At 40.9% G+C, this 23,984-nt stretch overlaps 1 protein-coding gene across 1 annotated transcript in view; it reads right to left on the bottom strand.

Moving 5' to 3' along the window:
- LOC117526413 (hexokinase HKDC1-like) overlaps positions 1 to 23,984 on the bottom strand; it is a 69,252-nt gene that overhangs the window by 18,753 nt on the left and 26,515 nt on the right. The window contains exons 8-13 of the mRNA XM_034188486.1: positions 23,741 to 23,896; positions 21,546 to 21,779; positions 19,890 to 20,031; positions 19,660 to 19,816; positions 16,821 to 16,969; positions 3,241 to 3,360 (exon numbers count right to left, since the gene is read on the bottom strand). Of these exons, the coding sequence (XP_034044377.1) occupies positions 3,241 to 3,360; positions 16,821 to 16,969; positions 19,660 to 19,816; positions 19,890 to 20,031; positions 21,546 to 21,779; positions 23,741 to 23,896 (958 nt within the window). The remainder of the gene's footprint in view (positions 1 to 3,240; positions 3,361 to 16,820; positions 16,970 to 19,659; positions 19,817 to 19,889; positions 20,032 to 21,545; positions 21,780 to 23,740; positions 23,897 to 23,984) is intronic.

Consider the following 23,984-nt stretch of genomic DNA (forward strand, 5'->3'; position numbering starts at 1 on the left):
AATGACAAAATAGAAGTAAAAATAAAATAACATTGCGTCAGGAAGGGCATCCGGCGTAAAACCTGTGCCAAATCAACATGCAGATGCACCTTGGATTTGCTGTGGCGACCCCGAGTGCAAACAAGGGAGCAGCCGAAGGGACTTACTAGTGTGTATATGACAACATTCAGACCTGTTCCATTGCTAATAAGATGAGTTAAACCACATGTTCTTCAATGCTTAAAACTTCTACTGCATACTGGATCCAAAGTATGTTCTGGATCACACTCAAAACAAAATCTCTCATTTTGTAGGACATTATCCAGCTGCTCACCTAATTTTATCAACATCCACTCAACTGTTTGAGTTAAATGTTATGTGCAAAACATTCTTCTGGTTCTCAGTTTCATAACATATTCCAGATCACTTCCAAAATGATGTCACTAATTTCCCAGAACATTATCCATCTGGGGCATTATGTGCAAAGACTTGTGTGGATTTCCTACTGAAACATGGCGTACGCCAAAACCCAGAAACTGGCGTAAGCACAAAAATATCCATATGTATCAAAGAGTGGGTTACGCATGGATCCAAGCACGTTCTGTTAATACATCCCACTGAAAGTGGTATTGAGCACACATGCACACGCACCAAGCTCCTCCCTTTCCACGCCCCTATTTTAATATGCAAATGCATGTAAATAGGCCCTTGGAGCTGGGATTCCCCCTCCATCAGATCAGTCAACATGAACACAGAAAAGAAATTATACAGAGTGTGAACTACATATGACTGGGCATAACATGGAGACACGCAGGGATAGTCTATTTGGGACTCTGTCACACGGAATAAACATGAAACGGTAAAAGAGTTAGTGTGAGCATGTGTGTGTCAGGCCACAACACTGTGGGCTCAGGACAGCGCACACACACTGAAGTTAAAACAGTGAGGGACGCCTCAGCTAACAGTGTGTGACATTCACAAGTTTACATACACGTTTATTGACAAATATGGAACACGGGGAGAAAATCAGGGACCCGTTAAGAAGCTGTAGCTTCATGATCAAGAAACAAAAAAATAGTAATAATAACAAAAAACATATCTGAATGCACACATGCCCAAATGTGCCTGTGCTGGTTTCATTCTGAACAATTTATGCAAATAAACTATTAACTCATTGCACATGTGCCAGACGGGGGCATGGAATACGGGGTGACACGGGGGGGTATCTGGTGGAGTTATGGTTAGGAGAAGACGTTAGGGTTAGAATAGTAAAATAAAAAAATGCATCACAGAAATGTCACTCATTTCGCGACGGGAGCATGAAAAAAATGAGACTAGGCTGCCCCAACCACGCTTGTCAGCATGAATGAGTCATGCATTGAACCAAGCCACCTAGCCACAATGTTAGTTTGATGCATTTGTGCATCACATATGGTTTGAACATTGATGGAATGAAATTGTTCCCTATTAACAAAAACAAATTCAATTACATTAGAGAACCGACTCTTGCTGCAAATTGCTTTTTAATGTTGGAATGTGATGAACCTGGATAACATTCGGATGATTCCATCCCACACAGCTGGCATGGCTCAGCTCAAGGTTGACTGGCGCACTCCTGACTGACCAGCCAGCTGCCACTTGAATGCCCATGTTGCCAAGAAACCCAGTGTGGTCAGCCCCTGTGAGGGAACAGATAACACCTGGCTCCTCGCCATATTGCGCTCTGGGCCGACTGCTGTTCTGCGCGCAACTCCAGTGACAGTGGCCTTGGTAACCAAAATTGGTTTATGAGCCAATTATCGTCATTCGCAAGTAGTGCAATAGCTGTAGAAACATGCGCACGCCAGCCAGGATTTTTGCATGATGCACCGCACATTTCCACGATCATTTCATTTTTGATACATGTAAACGTTGACGTGGAGACGGACGTATGCCACGTTTGGTGCATATGCACCCATTGTACATGAGGCCCCTGCTCTCCAAACTTCATTGAAATCTGGGCATTACTTCTTGAGTCATCTTACTAACAAACAGACACACAAAGAACCAAATGCCCGTGAAAACATTACCTCCTTTGCAGAGGCAGTTAATGGAATTAATAAATTACACAGGCACATTGACAAATCTAAACTCACTTTCAAAGTAGCTATCCTTTAAAAAAAAATCCCCAAAAACTTATTTTGAACTATGGAAAGAAATTACAGAGAACAGCTGTGGAAGCATCGGCTTCATTACATACATTTGCTTAGCAACAAATACAAATAATTTAAGCATTAGAGTTTATGTAGATACACAAAAACGGTTGTGTATTATGCAAAGTCATATTTTACATAGTCAGTTTTTAAAATTATTTTATAGATTCTGCTGGCATTTTATTATTTCTTTTCTCATTTTTGCCCTCTGTGCTATTTACTACTACTACTACTACTACTACTGCTACTAATAATAATAAGAGCAATCAGACATTTCTGATGTCCGCCAATCAGGATCTGGATCACCTCCACAATTCAGTGGAATATTCCATGCCCTAATATCTATCTGTGGTGCAAATTTGGTGAGAATCTGTGAAGTAGGTTTGGCGTAATCCTTCAAAGCCTATATAAAGTGAAATCTTGATCAAGAATCCGGATCACCTCCAAAATTTAATGAAGTCTTCCATGCCCTAATATCTATCTGTGGTGCAAATTTGGTGAGAATCTGTGAAGTAGTTTTGAAGAATTCCTTCAAAGCCTATATAAAGTGAAACTTGGTCCAGAATCGGGATCCGGATCCAGATCACCTCCAAAATTTAATAGGTTCTTCTGTCGCCCAACATCTATCAGTGGTAAAAATTTCGTCAAAATCCAACGTAATCCTGCTAACAGGCAGGCAGACAGACCCACAAATAAATAAATGCCGATGATTTTATAATGTCCTTGGTGGACGTAATGATACATGCATAAAGGGCACACAAATTCATCCATAAATATATTATTGACCTTTAAGAGAAGTGTAATAGACTTTTTATGATTTTCCAGCATTCTCTAGCTTGTGGTTTTCTTGCAATATGAGTTTTCACCTGTTTTGAGATCAAGGTGCAATGACAATAACTACAACTATCAGTTTTGTAGCACTCAGTTGTTTTATTTGTTTATTTATTTTTACTAATAATAAAACATGAGACGAAAATGATGCCCCAGTGTGCCATATTTAAATCTGTAAAACTGCCTTACTTCTGTTGTTAAAAGCTCACAGTGATGACAAGCAGATGTTGAAACTCACTGTGTCAATCGCTGTCTGCTCGCAGGGGAACGAGAAGGTGAAGCCCGCGGGAAGATGAGTGTTCTTCAACCCCATGTAGTCCAGGAAGTCACCGATGCACTCGGCTATATGATCAAACAACTGAAAACAGACAAGGAGGTGCCATTTAATTACAGTAAGTGTCAGCTGTCCTGACTTAATGCAACTTTCAGTGGTACTACTGTACTTTGGCCACAGACACTAATGTAAGAATGCATTTTAAGATTTCTAGGCTTCAGTAAGAGTGTTAATAGGTTATGATATGAACACTATGTCTGGATACATCTTCACTATTTTAGCATTAAGATGAAAATAATGAATTAATTACTTATTTACTTTTCTAAAATGTGCATGTAGTTGTTAGTTGTGCAGCACGGTGGTTAGTATGGTTGCCTCACAGCAAGAAGGTCATGGGATCAATTCTCACTTATGGCCTTTCTCTGTAGGGTTTGCATGTTCTCCCCATGTTTGTGTGGATTCTGTCTGGGGGCTCCGGCTTCCTCCCACAACCAAGACATGCAGGTTAGGTGAACTGGACACTTTAAATTGTCCGTAGGTGTGCATGCGGGTGTGAATATGTTTGTTTGTCTATATGTGCCCCTTCGACAGACTGGCGTCCTGTCCAGGGTGTACCCCGCCTCAGCCCCTACGACTGCTGGGATAGGCTCCAGCCCCCCGTGACCCTTAATTGGAGGAAGCGGTTGAAGATGAGCGAGTGAGTGAGTTGTCAGTTATTGTTCATTGAATCCCATTCTGTGGGGTTTCTCCCATTTTGCTTTGGAGATTTGACTTTTCTGATATAATTCCAGCTGTGCAGGGAAAATGGGGTATGGGTGGTTTTGAACCAGAGATATATTGTTTGGGAACATACATCTGTGAAGAGAAAGGATGGGTGTCAAGTGTGCTGGTTAAAATTGGCCAAAGTCAAAGTATGACAGGTTTTTAACAAAAAAAAAAAAAATAAAATAATAATAATAATAATAATAATAATAGAACGTGTACTTTTTAGGCTCTGAGGCCCATCAGGTGGGAAACCAGTCTGACACAGGTTACATCCCCAGCAAAGGGCGGGACTCATTTACAGCTGGTTAGACTGAGACAATGTAGATGAAGTGTCTTGTCCGAAGACAGAGACAGGTAGTCTGAAACACACACCCTGAATCAAACCCCACTGTACAACCCCTGGCAAAAATTATGGAATCACCGGCCTCGGAGGATGTTCATTCAGTTGTTTAATTTTGTAGAAAAAAAGCAGATCACAGACATGACACAAAACTAAAGTCATTTCAAATGGCAACTTTCTGGCTTTAAGAAACACTATAAGAAATCAAGAAAAAAAGATTGTGGCAGTCAGTAAGAGTTACTTTTTTAGACCAAGCAGAGGAAAAAAAATATGGAATCACTCAATTCTGAGGAAAAAATTATGGAATCACCCTGTAAATTTTCATCCCCCAAATTAACACCTGCATCAAATCACATCTGCTCATTGACATTGACCCTATGCCATGACATTGACCCTATGTGTCTTTTTGCAAGGAATGTTTTTGCAGTTTTTGCTCTATGGCAAGATGCATTATCATCTTGAAAAATGATTTCATCATCCCCAAACATCCTTTCAATTGTCCAAAATATCAACATAAACTTGTGCATTTATTGATGATGTAATGACAGCCATTTCCCCAGTGCCTTTACCTGACATGCAGCCCCATATCATCAATGACTGGAAATTTACATGTTCTCTTCAGGCAGTCATCTTTATAAATCTCATTGGAAAGGCACCAAACAAACGTTCCAGCATCATCACCTTGCCCAATGCAGATTCGAGATTCATCACTGAATATGACTTTCATCCAGTCATCCACAGTCCACAATTGCTTTTCCTTAGCCCATTGTAACCTTGTTTTTTTCTGTTTAGGTGTTAATGATGCCTTTCGTTTAGCTTTTCTGTATGTAAATCCCATTTCCTTTAGGCGGTTACTTACAGTTCGGTCACAGATGTTGACTCCAGTTTCCTCCCATTCGTTCCTCATTTGTTTTGTTGTACATTTTTCGATTTTTGAGACATATTGCTTTAAGTTTTCTGTCTTGACGCTTTGTCTTCCTTGGTCTACCAGTATGTTTGCCTTTAACAACCTTCCCATGTTGTTTGTATTTGGTCCAGAGTTTAGACACAGCTGACTGTGAACAACCAACATCTTTTGCAACATTGCGTGATGATTTACTCTCTTTTAAGAGTTTGATAATCCTCTCCTTTGTTTCAACTGACATCTCTCATGTTGGAGCCATGATTCATGTCAGTCCACTTGGTGCAACAGCTCTCCAAGGTGTGTTCACTCCTTTTTAGATGCAGACTAACGAGCAGATCTGATATGATGCAGGTGTTAGTTTTGGGGATGAAAATTTACAGGGTGATTCCATAATTTTTTCCTCAGAATTGACTGATTCCATATTTTTTTCCTCTGCTTGGTCTAAAAAAGTAACCGTTACTGACTGCCACAATCTTTTTTTCTTGATTTCTTATAGTGTTTCTTAAAGCCAGAAAGTTGCCATTTGAAATGACTTTAGTTTTGTGTCATGTCTGTGATCTGCTTTTTTTCTACAAAATTAAACAACTGAATGAACATCCTCCGAGGCCGGTGATTCCATAATTTTTGCCAGGGGTTGTATATGTTGGCAGTCCAGCTGCCCCAACCGTGCTGTCCAGCTCCACATTTGTACTTGAATCAGTCTACCACATGATGGCGCCATAGCTTAAAGAATACACGAGGAGTTCAAGCAGATATAGAGTTCTATATAGTGCAGCAGATAACTGAAACAATCCTTCAAATGACGAAACAAGCACCAAATTCAGCACAAATACATTTCGAAAAAACCAACTGGCCACTTGAATTTTCAATAGGCAGCCAGGTAAGAATAAGAATGAATAAGAATAAGAAAGAACTTTATTAATACCAAAGGAAATTTTTTTCAGGGTGCCGAAACAGTAAATGGTAAACATTGCTTCTTTTTTATTTTCACAATGAGAACAATGAGAACACCATGTTTATGCAAAATGACTGAAATACACTTGCACAAGATGTTTGACAGTATTGCACATAGCTCTGAGTACCTGAAAACTCTGATCGTTATGTATTGCAGGCAGGGGTCATTTGAGGAATTACACAAGGGTCTAAATTTAAAAATGCTCCAATCATATTGAAAACAATACTGCATTATTTGTCTGATCATAAATATTCCAAAAAGGTATAGTTTGGATGATCTATGACTGAATGTTTTGGAGTTATGGGGTAAAAACAACAAGACTGGTGATAAAGGTCCATTACAGCAGTGATTTTCAACCTTTTTTGAGTCGCGGCACCCTTTTTATATTTACAAAATCCTGCGGCACACCACCAACCAAAATAATATTATAATGCTATTACCTCTGGTTTTGCGCAGAACCCAATTATCGCAATAGAAAATCGATACAGAAACATCGCATTTCGAAAATCCTCAAGCATTTTGCGCTCTGATCTCAAGTAGGGCTGTCACGATTACGAATTTCTGGAGACGATTAATTGTCAGACAAATAATTGCGATTGACGAATATATTGTCTATTTTTTTTCTTTTTTTTTCCCTTCTTTATATTCTACTATTGTAGTATAATTACACAACTCTGGAAGAACGTTTGGCTTCTGTGAGTGGAGAAACTGGGAATAGTGCAACATTTTTATTTTTATCTTCATTTTACATACAGTCCCAACTTTTTCTGATTTGTGGTTGTTTCTGTTGCATTTCTGAAATTGTTTCTCCTCATCAGTCACGTTTTGTGCTTAAACACTGCATTAAGCTCAAGACTGAACAAATAAATACCTTTGGAACATAACAGCTGTTAAAGTTCAGAGTTCTCACCTGCTTTTTGTGATCTGTGCGTCTGAACTTTTTTTTTTTGTGTATCTCAGTTCATTCATATATTCTCATTTTTTAAATATGTTTTTAAAGATATTTGACCGTTTATTTCATCTCATGATCTCATAAATTCAGCATACGACGCGCACATGGTGTGAACAGGACGGTAACGGCAGAATCACACCTTTAGAGAAAGTTCAGAGAGAAGTAAAAGCTTCACGTTTTCGTTTTGTTAACATGTTCACTCCATTTAAAATCCTCTCTCTGCTCCGCGCTCGCTGCGCACTGAACGTGTCGCGCCTGCATTCAGGAATCTCCCTCACTCACCCCCTCCCCTCCCTCACCCACCCCCTCCCCTCCCCTCCCCTCCCTCCCCCACCCCCTCCCCTCCCCCACCCCCTCCCCTCCCTCACCCACCCCCTCCCCTCCCTCGCAGTCTGCAGCCTGTTAACTCTGCGCGCGTGTACACACAGGCACAGACACACACACCGACAGCTCCGCATTTTAGACGGCTTTTGAAGGAGACGGCACTGTTTTAATCAGCCGTCAGCCTCCTTGTTATTGTCCCGCCTTAAGACGAGAGCGAGGCTGCAGCACGCGAGGCTGAGTCGTTTTATGCTTTATGGATAAAATAAATAATTCATGGTAATCGCGAATATGAAAAATACCCACGGCACCCCTGACGATCGATCACGGCACCCTAGGGTGCCGCGGCACCCCGGTTGAGAATCACTGCATTACAGTTTGTACAGGAGTCAAAAGTTAAAGTTGCTCCAGTTTTGTTAAAAAGTGGTGTAAATTATTGGTTCAACAAATGGATTAATAAATGGAATAGTTCTGACTGTGCTGAATGCTTGGCCTCCAAAGTAAAGGTCAAACAATGTCAACATCCATTGGATTCTATGACATGTGACATATGTTACCCTGTAACGTGATAAATAAGCATGACACATGGTGCAAACTATTCCTTTTTAAAATCCTATTAACTAAACCAATAATTTCTATCACTTTTTACCAAATTAAAGCAACTTTAACTTTTGACCCCTGTATAAACTGAAATTGACCTTTAGGAAAAAAGGCACATTGGTGCAACACAGATGTCTGTGCAAATAATTTATTAAAAGGTGCGAGATCATCTGTGTTGCATCGGCATGCCTTCTTTCCTCAAGTTTCGTCCTGACCTGTTTGCACCAAATTATTGTGCTTGAAACTGACCTTTGTCACCATTCTTGTTGTCTTTACCCCATAACTCCATAACATTCCATCATAGATAGTCCAAACTATACCTTTTTGGAATCTTTATGTTAAGACAAATAATGTGGTGTAGTTTTCAATATGACTGGAGCATTTTTACATTTTGACCCATTTCAAGGATTCTTCTGTAATCTGTTGCACTGATAGTAGGGGAGTTTGCTGAATGCAAGGAGAGGGTCGGTCAGTGGGATAGAACTTAGCCTGCCAAGATACAGAAATAAGTTTGATTCTTGGTCATGATATCTGTGTGTCCTTGGACAAAATACAAGCTGCATCGCCTTAGTCCATCCATCTACACTCCATACAGAAAGTATTCACGTGCTTCACTTTTTCCACATATTATGTTACAGTCTTATTTCAAAATGGATGAGTTTTTCCCCACAAAACACCCCTCACAACACCCCATAATAACAACATGAAAAACACCCCTCCCAAAAAAATTTTGTTTTGCAAATTCATTAAAAATGAAGAAAAGAAATCACATGTTCATACGTATTTGCACCCTTTGCTCGATACTTTGTTGATGCACCTTTGGCAGCAATTACAGCCTCAAACCTTCTTGCATATGATGCCACAAGCTTGGTGCACTTATCAATCAATCAATCAATCAATTTTTTTTTATATAGCGCCAAATCACAACAAACAGTTGCCCCAAGGCACCTTATATTGTAAGGCAAGGCCATACAATAATTATGTAAAACCCCAACGGTCAAAACGACCCCCTGTGAGCAAGCACTTGGCTACAGTGGGAAGGAAAAACTCCCTTTTAACAGGAAGAAACCTCCAGCAGAACCAGGCTCAGGGAGGGGCAGTCTTCTGCTGGGACTGGTTGGGGCTGAGGGAGAGAACCAGGAAAAAGACATGCTGTGGAGGGGAGCAGAGATTGATCACTAATGATTAAATGCAGAGTGGTGCATACAGAGCAAAAGAGAAAGAAACAGTGTATCGTGGGAACCTCCCAGCAGTCTACGTCTATAGCAGCATAACTAAGGGATGGTTCAGGGTCACCTGATCCAGCCCTAACTATAAGCTTTAGCAAAAAGGAAAGTTTTAAGCCTAATCTTAAAAGTAGAGAGGGTGTCTGTCTCCCTGATCTGAATTGGGAGCTGGTTCCACAGGAGAGGAGCCTGAAAGCTGAAGGCTCTGCCTCCCATTCCACTCTTACAAACCCTAGGAACTACAAGTAAGCCTGCAGTCTGAGAGCAAAGCGCTCTATTGGGGTGATATGGTACTACGAGGTCCCTAAGATAAGATGGGACCTGATTATTCAAAACCTTATAAGTAAGAAGAAGAATTTTAAATTCTATTCTAGAGTTAACAGGAAGCCAATGAAGAGAGGCCAATATGGGTGAGATATGCTCTCTCCTTCTAGTCCCCGTTAGTACTCTAGCTGCAGCATTTTGAATTAACTGAAGGCTTTTTAGGGAACTTTTAGGACAACCTGATAATAATGAATTATAATAGTCCAGCCTAGAGGAAATAAATGCATGAATTAGTTTTTCAGCATCACTCTGAGACAAGACCTTTCTAATTTTAGAGATATTGCGTAAATGCAAAAAAGCAGTCCTACATATTTGTTTAATATGCGCTTTGAATGACATATCCTGATCCAAAATGACTCCAAGATTTCTCACAGTATTACTAGAGGTCAGGGTAATGCCATCCAGAGTAAGGATCTGATTAGACACCATGTTTCTAAGATTTGTGGGGCCAAGTACAATAACTTCAGTTTTATCTGAGTTTAAAAGCAGGAAATTAGAGGTCATCCATGTCTTTATTTCTGTAAGACAATCCTGCAGTTTAGCTAATTGGTGTGTGTCCTCTGGCTTCATGGATAGATAAAGCTGGGTATCATCTGCGTAACAATGAAAATTTAAACAATACCGTCTAATAATACTGCCTAAGGGAAGCATGTATAAAGTGAATAAAATTGGTCCTAGCACAGAACCTTGTGGAACTCCATAATTAACTTTAGTCTGTGAAGAAGATTCCCCATTTACATGAACAAATTGTAATCTATTAGACAAATATGATTCAAATCACCGCAGCGCAGTGCCTTTAATACCTATGGCATGCTCTAATCTCTGTAATAAAATTTTATGGTCAACAGTATCAAAAGCAGCACTGAGGTCTAACAGAACAAGCACAGAGATGAGTCCACTGTCCGAGGCCATAAGAAGATCATTTGTAACCTTCACTAATGCTGTTTCTGTACTATGATGAATTCTAAAACCTGACTGAAACTCTTCAAATAGACCATTCCTCTGCAGATGATCAGTTAGCTGTTTTACAACTACCCTTTCAAGAATTTTTGAGAGAAAAGGAAGGTTGGAGATTGGCCTATAATTAGCTAAGATAGCTGGGTCAAGTGATGGCTTTTTAAGTAATGGTTTAATTACTGCCACCTTAAAAGCCTGTGGTACATAGCCAACTAACAAAGATAGATTGATCATATTTAAGATCGAAGCATTAAATAATGGTAGGGCTTCCTTGAGCAGCCTGGTAGGAATGGGGTCTAATAAACATGTTGATGGCTTGGATGAAGTAACTAATGAAAATAACTCAGACAGAACAATCGGAGAGAAAGAGTCTAACCAAATACCGGCATCACTGAAAGCAGCCAAAGATAACGATACATCTTTGGGATGGTTATGAGTAATTTTTTCTCTAATAGTTAAAATTCTGTTAGCAAAGAAAGTCATGAAGTCATTACTAGTTAAAGTTAATGGAATACTCAGCTCAATAGAGCTCTGACTCTTTGTCAGCCTGGCTACAGTGCTGAAAAGAAACCTGGGGTTGTTCTTATTTTCTTCAATTAGTGATGAGTAGAAAGATGTCCTAGCTTTACGGAGGGCTTTTTATAGAGCAACAGACTCTTTTTCCAGGCTAAGTGAAGATCTTCTAAATTAGTGAGACGCCATTTCCTCTCCAGCTTACGGGTTATCTGCTTTAAGCTACGAGTTTGTGAGTTATACCACGGAGTCAGGCACTTCTGATTTAAAGCTCTCTTTTTCAGAGGAGCTACAGCATCCAAAGTTGTCTTCAATGAGGATGTAAAACTATTGACGAGATACTCTATCTCACTTACAGAGTTTAGGTAGCTACTCTGCACTGTGTTGGTATATGGCATTAGAGAACATAAAGAAGGAATCATATCCTTAAACCTAGTTACAGCGCTTTCTGAAAGACTTCTAGTGTAATGAAACTTATTCCCCACTGCTGGGTAGTCCATCAGAGTAAATGTAAATGTTATTAAGAAATGATCAGACAGAAGGGAGTTTTCAGGGAATACTGTTAAGTCTTCTATTTCCATACCATAAGTCAGAACAAGATCTAAGATATGATTAAAGTGGTGGGTGGACTCATTTACATTTTGAGCAAAGCCAATAGAGTCTAATAATAGATTAAATGCAGGGTTGCTGTCATTCTCAGCATCTGTGTGGATGTTAAAATCGCCCACTATAATTATCTTATCTGAGCTAAGCACTAAGTCAGACAAAAGGTCTGAAAATTCACAGAGAAACTCACAGTAACGACCAGGTGGACGATAGATAATAACAAATAAAACTGGTTTTTGGGACTTCCAATTTGGATGGACAAGACTAAGAGTCAAGCTTTCAAATGAATTAAAGCTCTGTCTGGGTTTTTGATTAATTAATAAGCTGGAATGGAAGATTGCTGCTAATCCTCCGCCCCGGCCCGTGCTACGAGCATTCTGACAGTTAGTGTGACTCGGGGGTGTTGACTCATTTAAACTAACATATTCATCCTGCTGTAACCAGGTTTCTGTAAGGCAGTATAAATCAATATGTTGATCAATTATTATATCATTTACCAACAGGGACTTAGAAGAGAGAGACCTAATGTTTAATAGACCACATTTAACTGTTTTAGTCTGTGGTGCAGTTGAAGGTGCTATATTATTTTTTCTTTTTGAATTTTTATGCTTAAATAGATTTTTGCTGGTTGTTGGTGGTCTGGGAGCAGGCACCGTCTCTACAGGGATGGGGTAATGAGGGGATGGCAGGGGGAGAGAAGCTGCAGAGAGGTGTGTAAGACTACAACTCTGCTTCCTGGTCCCAACCCTGGATAGTCACGGTTTGGAGGATTTAAGAAAATTGGCCAGATTTCTAGAACTGAGAGCTGCTCCATCCAAAGTGGGATGGAGCAGCTATCTGGGCAGTTTTGTCCAGCCCTCTTTACAGCACCTCTCAAGCTCCATCAGGTTGGATGGGCAGTGTCGGTGCACAGCCATTTTCAGAGATGTTCAATCAGCTGCTGAAAAACATCCCCACAGCATGATGCTGCCTCCACCATGCTTCACTGTAGGGATGATGCCTGGTTTCCTCCAAACATGATGCCCAGCATTCACACCAAAGAGTTCAATCTTTGTCTCATCAGACCAGAGAATTTTGTTTTTCATGGTCTGAGAGTCCTTCAGGTGCTTTTTGGTAAACTCCAGGTTGGCTGCCTTGTGCCTTTTACTGAGGAGTGGGTTTCGTCTGGCCACTCTAACATACAGGCCTGATTGGTGGATTCCTGTAGAGATGGTTATCCTTCTGGAAAGTTCTTCTCTCTCCACACAGGAATGCTGGAGCTCTGACAGAGTGGCCATCGGGTTCTTGGTCACCTCACTGACTAAAGTCCTCCTCCCCCATCGCTTAGTTTAGACAGGTGGCCAGCTCTAGGAAAAGTCCTGCTGGATCTGAACTTCCTCCATTTATGGATGATGGAGGCCACCATGCTCACTGGGACCTTCAAAACAGCAGACATGTATCTGTACCCTTCCCCAGATTTATGCCTCAAGACAATTCTGTCTCGGAGGTCTACAGACAATTCCTTTGACTTCATGCTTGGTTTGTGTTCTGACATGTACTGTCAACTGTGGGACCTTATATGTAGACAGGTATGTGCCTTTCCAATTCATGTCCAATCAAATTAATTTACTCCAGGTGGACTCCAATTAAGCTGTAGAAACATCTCAAGGATGATCAGTGGAAACTGCATGCACATGAGCTAAATTTTGAGCTTCATGGCAAAGGCTGGGAAGACTTACATTCATGTGATTAGTTTGTTAATTTTAATAAATTTGCAAAATCTCAAAAAAAAAAAAAAAAGGAATTGGAATCAGGTTGTAACATAACAAAATGTGGAAAAAGTGACGCACTGTACTTTCCAGATGCACTGTGGTAAATGGTTTCCCATCTAGAGAGAACCACAGACTTTCTTCTGCTTCACACTACAGAATCTGTGGATAAGCTTCAGCACCAACGTGCCTCTGCTGATTGTATATTAAAAATGCTATATCCCTCACTGAATCAAGTACAAACTTATAAAGATTTGAAAGGTTGTTAAAGGACATGTCGCATGTGTCCCAGTTAGCAACACAACATCAAATTATTCATGATTGTAAGTCTCCCTGCGCACATGCACTCAAAATTAGTGGTTTCTGATGTTTTTTATTCCTCTCCCAAAGTGAGGAAACCGGTGTATTTCCAGAAAACATCTAACTCGGCAATTCTCCGCATTTGTCTGCGCGTGACGTAGTTAAGAGCAAAACAGAAACATCCCAGACAGAGAGAGACAGAGCAAAACTAATGAGGTTATGTCTGATAACAAAGCTTTGGAGCTTTTCTTTGAAAGCAGCGGCTCAGATTTACAGAGGAGACGACACACTTCACCCCGAAACGCTTAACTTTTTCAGAGTTTGTCAGATTTGGAACTTAAAGTGAAGCTGCTGTTTGTGTGGCAGCTGCTGGTTTACTGCTGCTGTGATCATGGATGTGCCTGGACACACAGATGTATGTCTCCTATTGGAAAAACTCAGAAAACACTATTTTCAGGACATAATGGAGTATCTAATGTGGCACGATCCTGACAGAAGTTGAGTTGAAGGCAGAGCTGCAATCGGACATTATGTGCATGCGACCGCGCGCAATCGAACCCAAGAGCAAGTGGACCTGGACATTATTCTCCTGCCAAGTGGAACTTGAAAATGATCTCTGGCTGTGGATCCAGAATCACACTTGTGTAAACTTTGGAATTAATCTGTGCCTCAACTCACTGAAGCACACGCTGAGACGCTTCTAGTAACTACGTCATCTGTAAGAAACACTCGAGTACTCGGAAGTCTCTGTAGCTGTTTGCTGCGAATGCTGTATACTTCTGGCCATCCGGTGGATCATCGGATGGCTACTAACAGCCTAAATCTAAATTGTTATGATTTCAGTGCAACATGTCCTTTAAGGTTGCAACAATTGCTGCACTGTTTCTTCATATTACTAAAGAACACATACAAGCAGGTTGTTAACTTTTGGTGATTTTATTGTGTATGAACAAGGTTGCTGTGAATGTTTTTGTGCAGCTATGAATTAATTTTACTGGTTAGGCCATGGGCCAGCATGATCCTGTGTGCACCCCCCCCAACTCTAAGAATTTGGTATCATTACAAAACCTAGGATGTCAAGATTACAAAAATAACTGGTAACAATAAAAATACTGGGGCTCACTATGGCATATGACAGCACTGGATTACTGCCCTGTCATTAACCATCATATTACAGAATACAACACTGTCAAAGAATGCCTGAGGCCACACGTGAAGTAGGTCAAGCCAAGCATACTTTGACATAGGGGTTTGTATGAAGGCATACCCTCTGATCTGAACAAGAAAGCTGTGCATATAATTCAAAATGTAGTCGATATAAAGACAGCTTTCATTTAGTGTCTTATATGTTCTATTTGCTTAATAATCGGATATTGTGTTTTTGCTAGCGTAGGTCAATAAAAGTGCTCATATGTCATAGTGAGTGCATGCTGGACCATGCTGACCCATGGCCTAGGTGTTCACATGAAAATCTTGCAAGACCAGTTGCTCAACTACTGCTTGTTGCTTAATGTTGACTAATTATACTGTATTTGTTGTCTCTCCAAAACCTGATTCTGTTTTGGGTTTTTTTCCTCTGTGTTTGAGGTGTGGTTCCATCCAGAGACGGGTGTGGTGTGTGTTTCTGCAACCCTCTTGTCCTGTGCACTGGCAAAATTTCCTGTATGTTCGTTTTGTAAAATGTGTCGGTAGCATGTTCAAAGCAGCGGGTCACCCCTTTGAGTCTGGTCTGCTTGAGGTTTCTTCCTCAAATCATCAGAGGGTGTTTTTCCTTTCCACTGTCACCTTTGTACTTGATCTGGGGATTGGTAAGGTTAGACCTTACTTGTGTGAAGTGCCTTGAGGCAACTTTGTTGTGATTTGGCACTATATAAATGAAAATAAATTGAATCGACTACTGCTGATCCCCATACTTGTGTTTTTTTCCTCTTCGAGTTGCTTTTGCTAAAGAGTTCCACATTACTGCATGGCATTTTGGAGAATTTCATACCAGCAGTGTCCTTTCACTCAATGGACCCAAACAAAATCATAGACATGCTTTAGTTTATAGTTTAGTCAAATATTTGTATGATGTGTGTTGTGTGGGCCGCCAGAAGAGGAGGTACTGCTGGCCCACCACCAGAGGGCGCCCTGCCTGAAGTGCGGACTTCAGGCACGAGAGGGCGCTGCCGCCACGGACACAGCCGGGGGTGACAGCTGTCACTCATTATCTCCTGACAGCTGTCACTCATTCATGCTTCATCACCTCACTCCATAAAACCCGGACGTCATCTCCACCTCATTGCCGAGATATCGTCGAACCGTTCAGGTAGTATTCTCAGCCTTAAAAGTAAACTGTGTCAGTCTGAACTCTTTTTTGCAGCCGTTTTCCTGTGGTGTTCCTTGTCTGTGAGACCGGCGTTCGGTGTGACCAGCGACGGAGTCGCTTCACACCTCTACCAGATAAGTGGGTAGACAGGAGCTGCACGAGTGTGTGTTAGAGGTGGAATTCCCACCGTTGTTGCTACTGGGTGTGCACACACCCATATCTTATTGTCTCTGCTCCCTGCCAACAGTACCAGATCCAACCTTCGAAGACGGTGGCCACCTGGGGACTCGGGACTTGGCGGCTCCAGTATTCCCCGGGTTCGGTGGCGGAGGAAATCGTGTGGTTCCGGCTCATCTCAGGACAGACGTCTTCTATCCTCGAGCCTGCCCACACGTCACCCTTGTGATTGACTGACTGTAAATTTCACATTCCTCTGTGTTGTGCTCATTCACAACAGTAAAGTGTTCATATTTGACTCTTTCATTGTCCGTTCATTTACGCCCCCTGTTGTGGGTCCGTGTCACTACACTTTCACAACAATGTGGACAATCTAAAATAATTAGATTGAAATGTTAAGAGTTTTGGCTATGCAAATAAAATTAAATAGAAACTGAATTTTTCTTTGGTTGAACTAACATTGTATTTTATGCTGTGAAATGGATTGCTGAGCCCAATGAACTTTATAAAATACATATTAACAGTATATATCTGTGTGTTGGTCCTACCTCTTCTCCTGTTCCCTGCATTATCTCCAGCGGTATGGTGTAGATCTTATGCTGCACTTGTATGTTGTTATACAGACCCGTTTTAAACTTCAACAACAAAACTCTGAAGTTGGTGCCTCCTAGATCCAAAGCAAGGTATTTTCCACGCTCTTGAAAAATACAAACAAATAAATCAATGAAAAAATAATAAACAATAAATGTTTTGTATAAATGATAATTTGATTAAGAAAATTGTGCTTTCATGATGTTAAAATGACATTTAAAGAATCACTTTTGAGGTTACTGGTATACTGACCAGTCAGTTTATTTATTTATTTAATTGGTAGTAAAGTTATGACAAGTCAATCCGGTTGTTGTTGGCAGTTTCCTCGCTTGCGAGGATAGTGGGAAGGCCTTTTTTTTTTTTTTTTTTTTAGTTTATTTTCTACAAGCCCTCTGGTGGCTGAAAAGTCTGATGCGGGATGCACAAGACCTGTTACACTTGGGGCAAATGAACACTTGAGTAGGCTGGGCTTGTGCTGCTGCCCGCTCTTTCTGTCTTTGACGCTTCTGGCGTGAGACCTCACTACTTTCTGCCTCAAACTTCAGGCTGGCGGATTTGATGCTGGAACGCCAGCTGAGTCTATCTGTAGCTAGATGCTGCCATGACTGATGCTGAATGCCTGCAAGGGAGAGCTGTTTCTTCAGCTGGTCCTTATAGCACTTTTTGGGGGCCCCTTGGTTTCATCTCCCTTCCTTGAGCTTGCCAAAGAGAATTAATTTCGGCATGTGTGTATCATCCATCCTGGCTATGTGGCCTGCCCAACAAAGCTGTTGTTTGAGGTTGTTAAGTGTGACGTAACGCATCATGTGATTTTCAACTTCCGGCTCCAAACAAAAAAGGCGCATTGAGAACTGCACTGAGACGATCTGATCAGGCTGCACTTAAACCGCTGCACACGGACAACAGCATTAACATTGCAACATAAAACTCTTTGTATATTGTGCCTAAAACTCTCCTGGATATATTAACTGGGTTTTTAGATGTTGTTACTGCGTTTGTTTTATGTAAAAATGTCAGACGCTCAGGTTGTTTCTCTGTTATTTTCAGTGGGAGTTGCTGTGAGCTGCGATCGCTTCCTGTTCATGTCGTTCGGGGAGAAAGTGAAGTTTGCACTTTAACGTCCTGTTTATTTTAATAAATATTTTTTTATTAACAAACAGACATGTATATTTTACCTATGCATAATAAAATATGTAAAGTAAAAGAAAAAAGTTTTATTAAGTGTTCTGAACATAGAACCAGACGAATGCGGTTAATGGCGGTGGAGGCGGAGAAGGGGGGGATGGAGGTTTGTGCACAATGTAAACACAAACTAAACTTAAACTGTAAATCCTTAAAAGGATCAAACAGACGTAACTATAATTGTAAACTTGGAGGTCTTTGGACCCGGAAACAGATTTATCACGTGATGCGTTACGTCAGCGCTTAACAACCGGATTAGCTGGTGAGGAAGTAGGATATGGGAGGACATTATAATTTGTAATGAAATGACACGCACATCCGAGTCTGTATTGGCGTGCAGGGTCAAGCAGACGAATAGCACAAAAAATGAAGTAAAGATCCGCACAGCCAGTTAGCTCCCAAACAAATCTTTAATAACACCGAGGGTGACGTTTCAGGCCTAGCCCTTCATCAGACATGTCTGCTGTGCGGATCTTTACTTCATTTTCAGGACATTATAATTTGCGTATAAAAATCCCACGAGGCCACAGAAGACATGGATGTGCATGAGATTACATTCAGAAAAAATAGCGCCAACACTAGCGTAAATACTACTGCTACCATTAGCGTTATCACCATCAGCAAGCAAAGCTAGCAGCAACGTTTGTGGCAAATTGAACTCTCATGTTAGCTGCAAGAGTCTCAACAGCAAAATGTTAGAACTCATTTCTACGTTTGAAGCGGATTTTCTTGGACAAGCAAAAATGATGTATATCAGTACTGTAGCAAAAATTACCCCACATCGGTGTGTGTCTGTGTGAATGGGTGAATATGAGGCATAATTGTAAAGCACTTTGAGTGTCTGATGCAGATGGAAAACCGCTGTACAAATGCAGTCATTTGCCATTTTACCGCTACACCCAAGGAAGCTAAACCAAAGGTGCACAACTGAATAGAAAGACATTCTGTGACAGCGTCTAACTTCAACATGACTGACAGTAAGTGTTTGGTCTTCTATTTTCTGAGCATTTGTAGTGTTGCTTTAAATTGTTGATAGAGACATTAGAACTTTGCTTTTGGGTGGGTCATATGCAGTGGTGGGCACAGCTAACCAAAAAGTTAGCTTCAATAACTGCTAATCCGCTAACTGAAAAGTTAACTTTTATAAAGCTAAACCGATAAACCGATAAAAAGTTTTCGGAAGTTACAGCTAACCGCTGGGGGAGGGCTGAGCTTCTCACAGCAGTTTGACTGTTGCAAAACACATGACAGGAACTAACATGTATGATTTTAGGGTTTACAAATGTTTTGTCTATTAAGTTTTACTCACTATGCCAGCAAAAAAATGTTAGCGGGCAGAAAGTTAGTGGAATTAAATTTCGCGGAAGCTAATTGTTCGGCTGATGGTTTTCGAAGTTAGCTGAAAAGCTAATCTGCTAATGAAAAAGTTAGCTTTGCTAATTAGCGGTTAGCAGATTAGCGGAACTGAACTCACCACTGGTCACATGTGGTAGGATCAGTCTGTGGTGGAGTTTGTCGCTTTTTTGTTTACTAGCCCAGACGGTAGATCAGTGTTGTGATATTGAATCAAAAAAGTCACTGTTTGCCTCCTGGGATTGCCAGTACTGCTCTGACCTGTGCCATCAGGAGTAGAATACACATAAGAAGGCAGCATCTTTATTGAGGAGGGACCTTTATGCTTCAGCCCCGCCTCCAGCCCCGCCCTCATCCTCATTTTGACCAAATGGAGCTGGCCTTCACTCAGTCTGAAGGATGACAGTATGTCATCTACCTGCAAAATAAGTAAGAGAAAAGCCACACTGTGAGTGTGGACACAACAGTGAGCAATTGCAGAGCAGTTTGACCTCTCGCCTGCGTGATGCCACTCGTTGGGCAACTGCCGCTACCAAGGCGGCTCCTTTGCTGCTGCCACTGTCTGATAGGACAAATCGTACGTGGCACTCAGGAACCAGACGACGCACTACCTTATGGAGACGTTTGGCGTATCTGAAACAGAAGGCGCATATGGTTTGGTTAATATTAACTGTAAAAATTTCAAACTTTGAATAGAATAACAATTACACAGTTTTGTTTTGTTTTGTTTCCAGGCAAACACAACAACTCTGAAGGAGTCATGAGGTTCTGCAGCTAGGAATGAAGAAATTTGGAGAGAGTCAAAGTTTTGCCAGTTGTATCACCAGTCACAGTTTTTTGGATTGGTGAAGCACAGAAGGATCTGAATACAAGAAATTTTTATCAAATCTCGGTTCAACTCCCCCATGTACCTTCTGTCAAACTCGAGCTGAAGTTTTAAGTCTTATTTTTTTTAAAAATCTTTCTCTCTGCCACTTCCCCATGAAGCTGTGAGTGGCGGTGCAACAGACAAAAGTTGCACTGTGCAGTCACAGCCACAGAAACCTGTGACTCCTTCAGAGTTGCCAGTTGTCTTGGTGGATTCTTTCACTGTTGTCTGTCTTGCATGGTCACTCATTTTTGAGAACTGCCAGCTCCAGATAGATTCACCGTGCATGCTGAAATCAGTGACAAATTTAAGATAATAATCCAATATTCAGTGAGTTGGAAATATTCATATATATCCACTCCCTGATTTGTCTCAAGAAAATTGGCTGTAAAATCAGTGCTGTAGCAATGATATTGATATTTAGTTTGTCCAATTACTTATGGTCTCCGAAAATGGAGGGACGCTGTATAAAATGCAATTCCTACATTACAGTTACTTTCAGATGCATTGAATTAAAGGTGATAGTCTACACTAAAAACAAATTATAATTGTTTCATTTTGTTTGTAGGCCCAAAGCAGATGGTTACCACACTGAGTTTGGTCTGCTTCAGATTTTTTCATATAATTAAAAAAAAATGTCTGTCAATAATGGCTATGAAATTGCTTGCTGTTACATGCCCACAGAAATTGTGCTATGTGTCCTCAAGTATCAAGCTTTTGGTGAAGCACTTGGCTGGGAAGCCTCAACACTTAAGTGAGGCTTCATCTTGCCATCACCTTTTGTCCTTTTGTTCTCTGTATACTTTTTTTAAATATGAAACATATGCACCAAATACAAGAAATACAAGAATACAAGAACTTGCTATTAGCACACACTCCATCAGCAGTTTGGCCTTTGTGTGTAACTGTAATTAGGATGTGATAAATGCAGGAGACAAATTTTGTCGGCTGTATGTACAATGATAATAAAGGCCCTGATTCTTTTTCGTCTCCTTCTTCTGTGTCTGCTTGCAAAGAGTCCTGACTAATCCAAAAGAACACTGAACACGAAGTCTTGTTGTCACAAGATGTAAACATGATAGGTACAATGGTGCAAAACAGTATACATACCCCTCAGTACAAGGGCAGCTGGTGTAAAACCCATGCCAAATCAACATGCAGCTCTACCTTGGATCTGCTGTGGCGACTCCCAGTGAAAAAAACGAGGGAACAGCCAAAAGGACTTACTTGCTATTTTAAAGTAATTGTCCCAACTGTGCATAACAACTTAACAACTTACTGTGGGTGAGTCTTGTACAGTGTTCCATCAACCCCAACAGTGATCCTTAAGGTTCTCAACTGTCGGGTTTTTTGGATCCGAGTCAAGATGGCCGCCAAGCCCGCAGCAACCAGGTTTGAAGATCTGAAGGACACAATAGTGCTGACATGCTGAACAGCAATGCAGTCCTCAGATGATGGGCTCAGATTCAGGCCAGTCAGAATGTTTCTTGTGTTCTTCAGACCGTCCTTATACCTGAGAGACAGAAGGACATGTTCAACGTGGAGCTGTTTTTGAACAAAGAACGTAACACAAACCGGCTTGCCATTACACTTCTAAACTCAAAGTTTAAAATTGCTAATGGAAACATAAATTTTGAAAAAACTCCCAAACATGGTAGAAAAGGTTTTTTGCTACCTTGAGGTGGTTTTCAGATGATATAGTTACGCAATATTTTGCATAATGTGAAATGATGGGCCATAATATCGCCAGATGACAAAAACAAGCTTCATTTGTGTAACATCTCATAATTCAAGCAGACAATTCACATCTGTGCTTTGTCAACATCTTACAATTATCACTATTATTTTGCACATACAGTGAGGAAAATAAGTATTTGAACATCCTGCCATTTTGCAAGTTCTCCCACTTAGAAATCGTGTAGGGGTCTGAAATTTGTCCACTGTGAGAGACATAATTTAAAGAAAAAAAAAATCCGGAATTCACAATGTATGATTTTTTAATGATTTATTTGTATGTTACTGCTGCAAATAAGTATTTGAACATCCTGTGAAAATCAATGTTAATATTTGGTACAGTAGCCTTTGTTTGCAATTACAGAGGTCAAACGTTTCCTGCAGTTTTTCACCAGGTTTTCACACACTGCAGCAGGGATTTTGGTCCACTTCTCCATACAAATCTTCTCTAGATCTTTCAGGTTTGGAGTTTCAGCTCCCTCCAAAGATTTTCTATTGAGTTCAGGTCTGGAGACTGGCCAGGCCACTCCAGGACCTTGAAATGCTTCTTACGGAGCCCCTCCTTAGTTGCCATGGCTGTGTGTTTGGGGTCATTGTCATGCTGGAAGACCCAGCCATGACCCATCATCAATGCTCTTACTGAGGGAAGGAGGTTGTTTGCCAAAATCTCGCAATACATGACCTCATCCATTCTCCCTTCAATACAGTGCAGTCGTCCTGTCCCCTTTGCAGAAGAGCACCCCCAGAGTATGATGTTTCCACCCCCATGCTTCACGGTTTGGATGGTTTTCTTGGGGTTGTTCTCATCCTCTAAACATGGTAAGTGGTGTTGATTCCAAAAAGGTCTATTCTGGTCTCATCTGACCACTGTCTCCCATGCCTCCTCTGGATCATCCAGATGGTCAATGGTGAACTTCAAATGGGCCAGGACATGTGCTGGCTTGAGCAGGGGGACCTTGCTGCCCTGCAGGATTTTAAACCATGACAGCATCATGTGTTACTAATGTAATCTTTGTGACTGTGGTCCCAGCTCTCTTCAGGTCATTGACCAGGTCCTCCTGTGTAGTTCTGAGCTTTCTCAGAATCATCCTTACCCCACAAAGTGAGATCTTGCATGGAATCCCAGACCGAAGGAGATTGACAGTCATCTTGTGTTTCTTCCACTTTCTAATAAATAATCATAACAGTTGTCTTCTACCAAGCTGCTTGCCTGTTGTCCTGTAGTCCATCCCAGCCTTGTGTAGGTCTACAGTTTTGTCCCTGGTGTCCTTAGACAGCTCTTTGGTCTTGCTATGGTGGACAGGTTGGAGTGTGATTGATTGAGTGTGTGAACAGGTGTCTTTTATACAGGTCTTTTATACAGGTAACAAGTTCAAACAGGTGCAATTAATACAGGTAAAGAGTGCAGAATAAGAGGGCTTCTTAAAGAAAAATTAACAGGTCTGTGAGAGCCAGAATTCTTGCTGGTTGATAGGTGTTCAAATACGTATTTGCAGCAGTAACATACAAATAAATTATTAAAAAATCATACATTGTGATTTGCGGATTTTGTTGTTTTTTTTTTTTGTTGTTTTTTTAAGATTATGTCTCTCACAGTGGACATGCACCTAAGATGAAAATTTCACACCCCTCCATGATTTTGAAGTGGGAGAACTTGCAAAACCGCAGGGTGTTCAAATACTTATTTTCCTCACTGTAGATGCAACAGAAAAGTGGCTACAGACAAAAAAAGGATCTTACTCTTCCATGGCTGCAACGTGCGCAGTTGTCACCTTTCCTTTGGTCCTCAGTGCATTGGGTACATGTCCATCAAACAGCAGCCCTTCTTTTGCCATTTTTAAGATGACCAACCTCACCAGCTCTCCCAGATAAAGCCCACTGACCATCTTCTCAAAGCTAACACAGAGACACAAAAGTAGGGTTCAGATTTGGTATTGTTTCACACATGCTCTGCAGTGTGGCCAAAAAAAGACATGAAAAAGAC

Source organism: Thalassophryne amazonica, chromosome 2, assembly GCF_902500255.1.
Source record: "Thalassophryne amazonica chromosome 2, fThaAma1.1, whole genome shotgun sequence".
In the NCBI taxonomy this organism is placed as follows: domain Eukaryota; kingdom Metazoa; phylum Chordata; class Actinopteri; order Batrachoidiformes; family Batrachoididae; genus Thalassophryne; species Thalassophryne amazonica.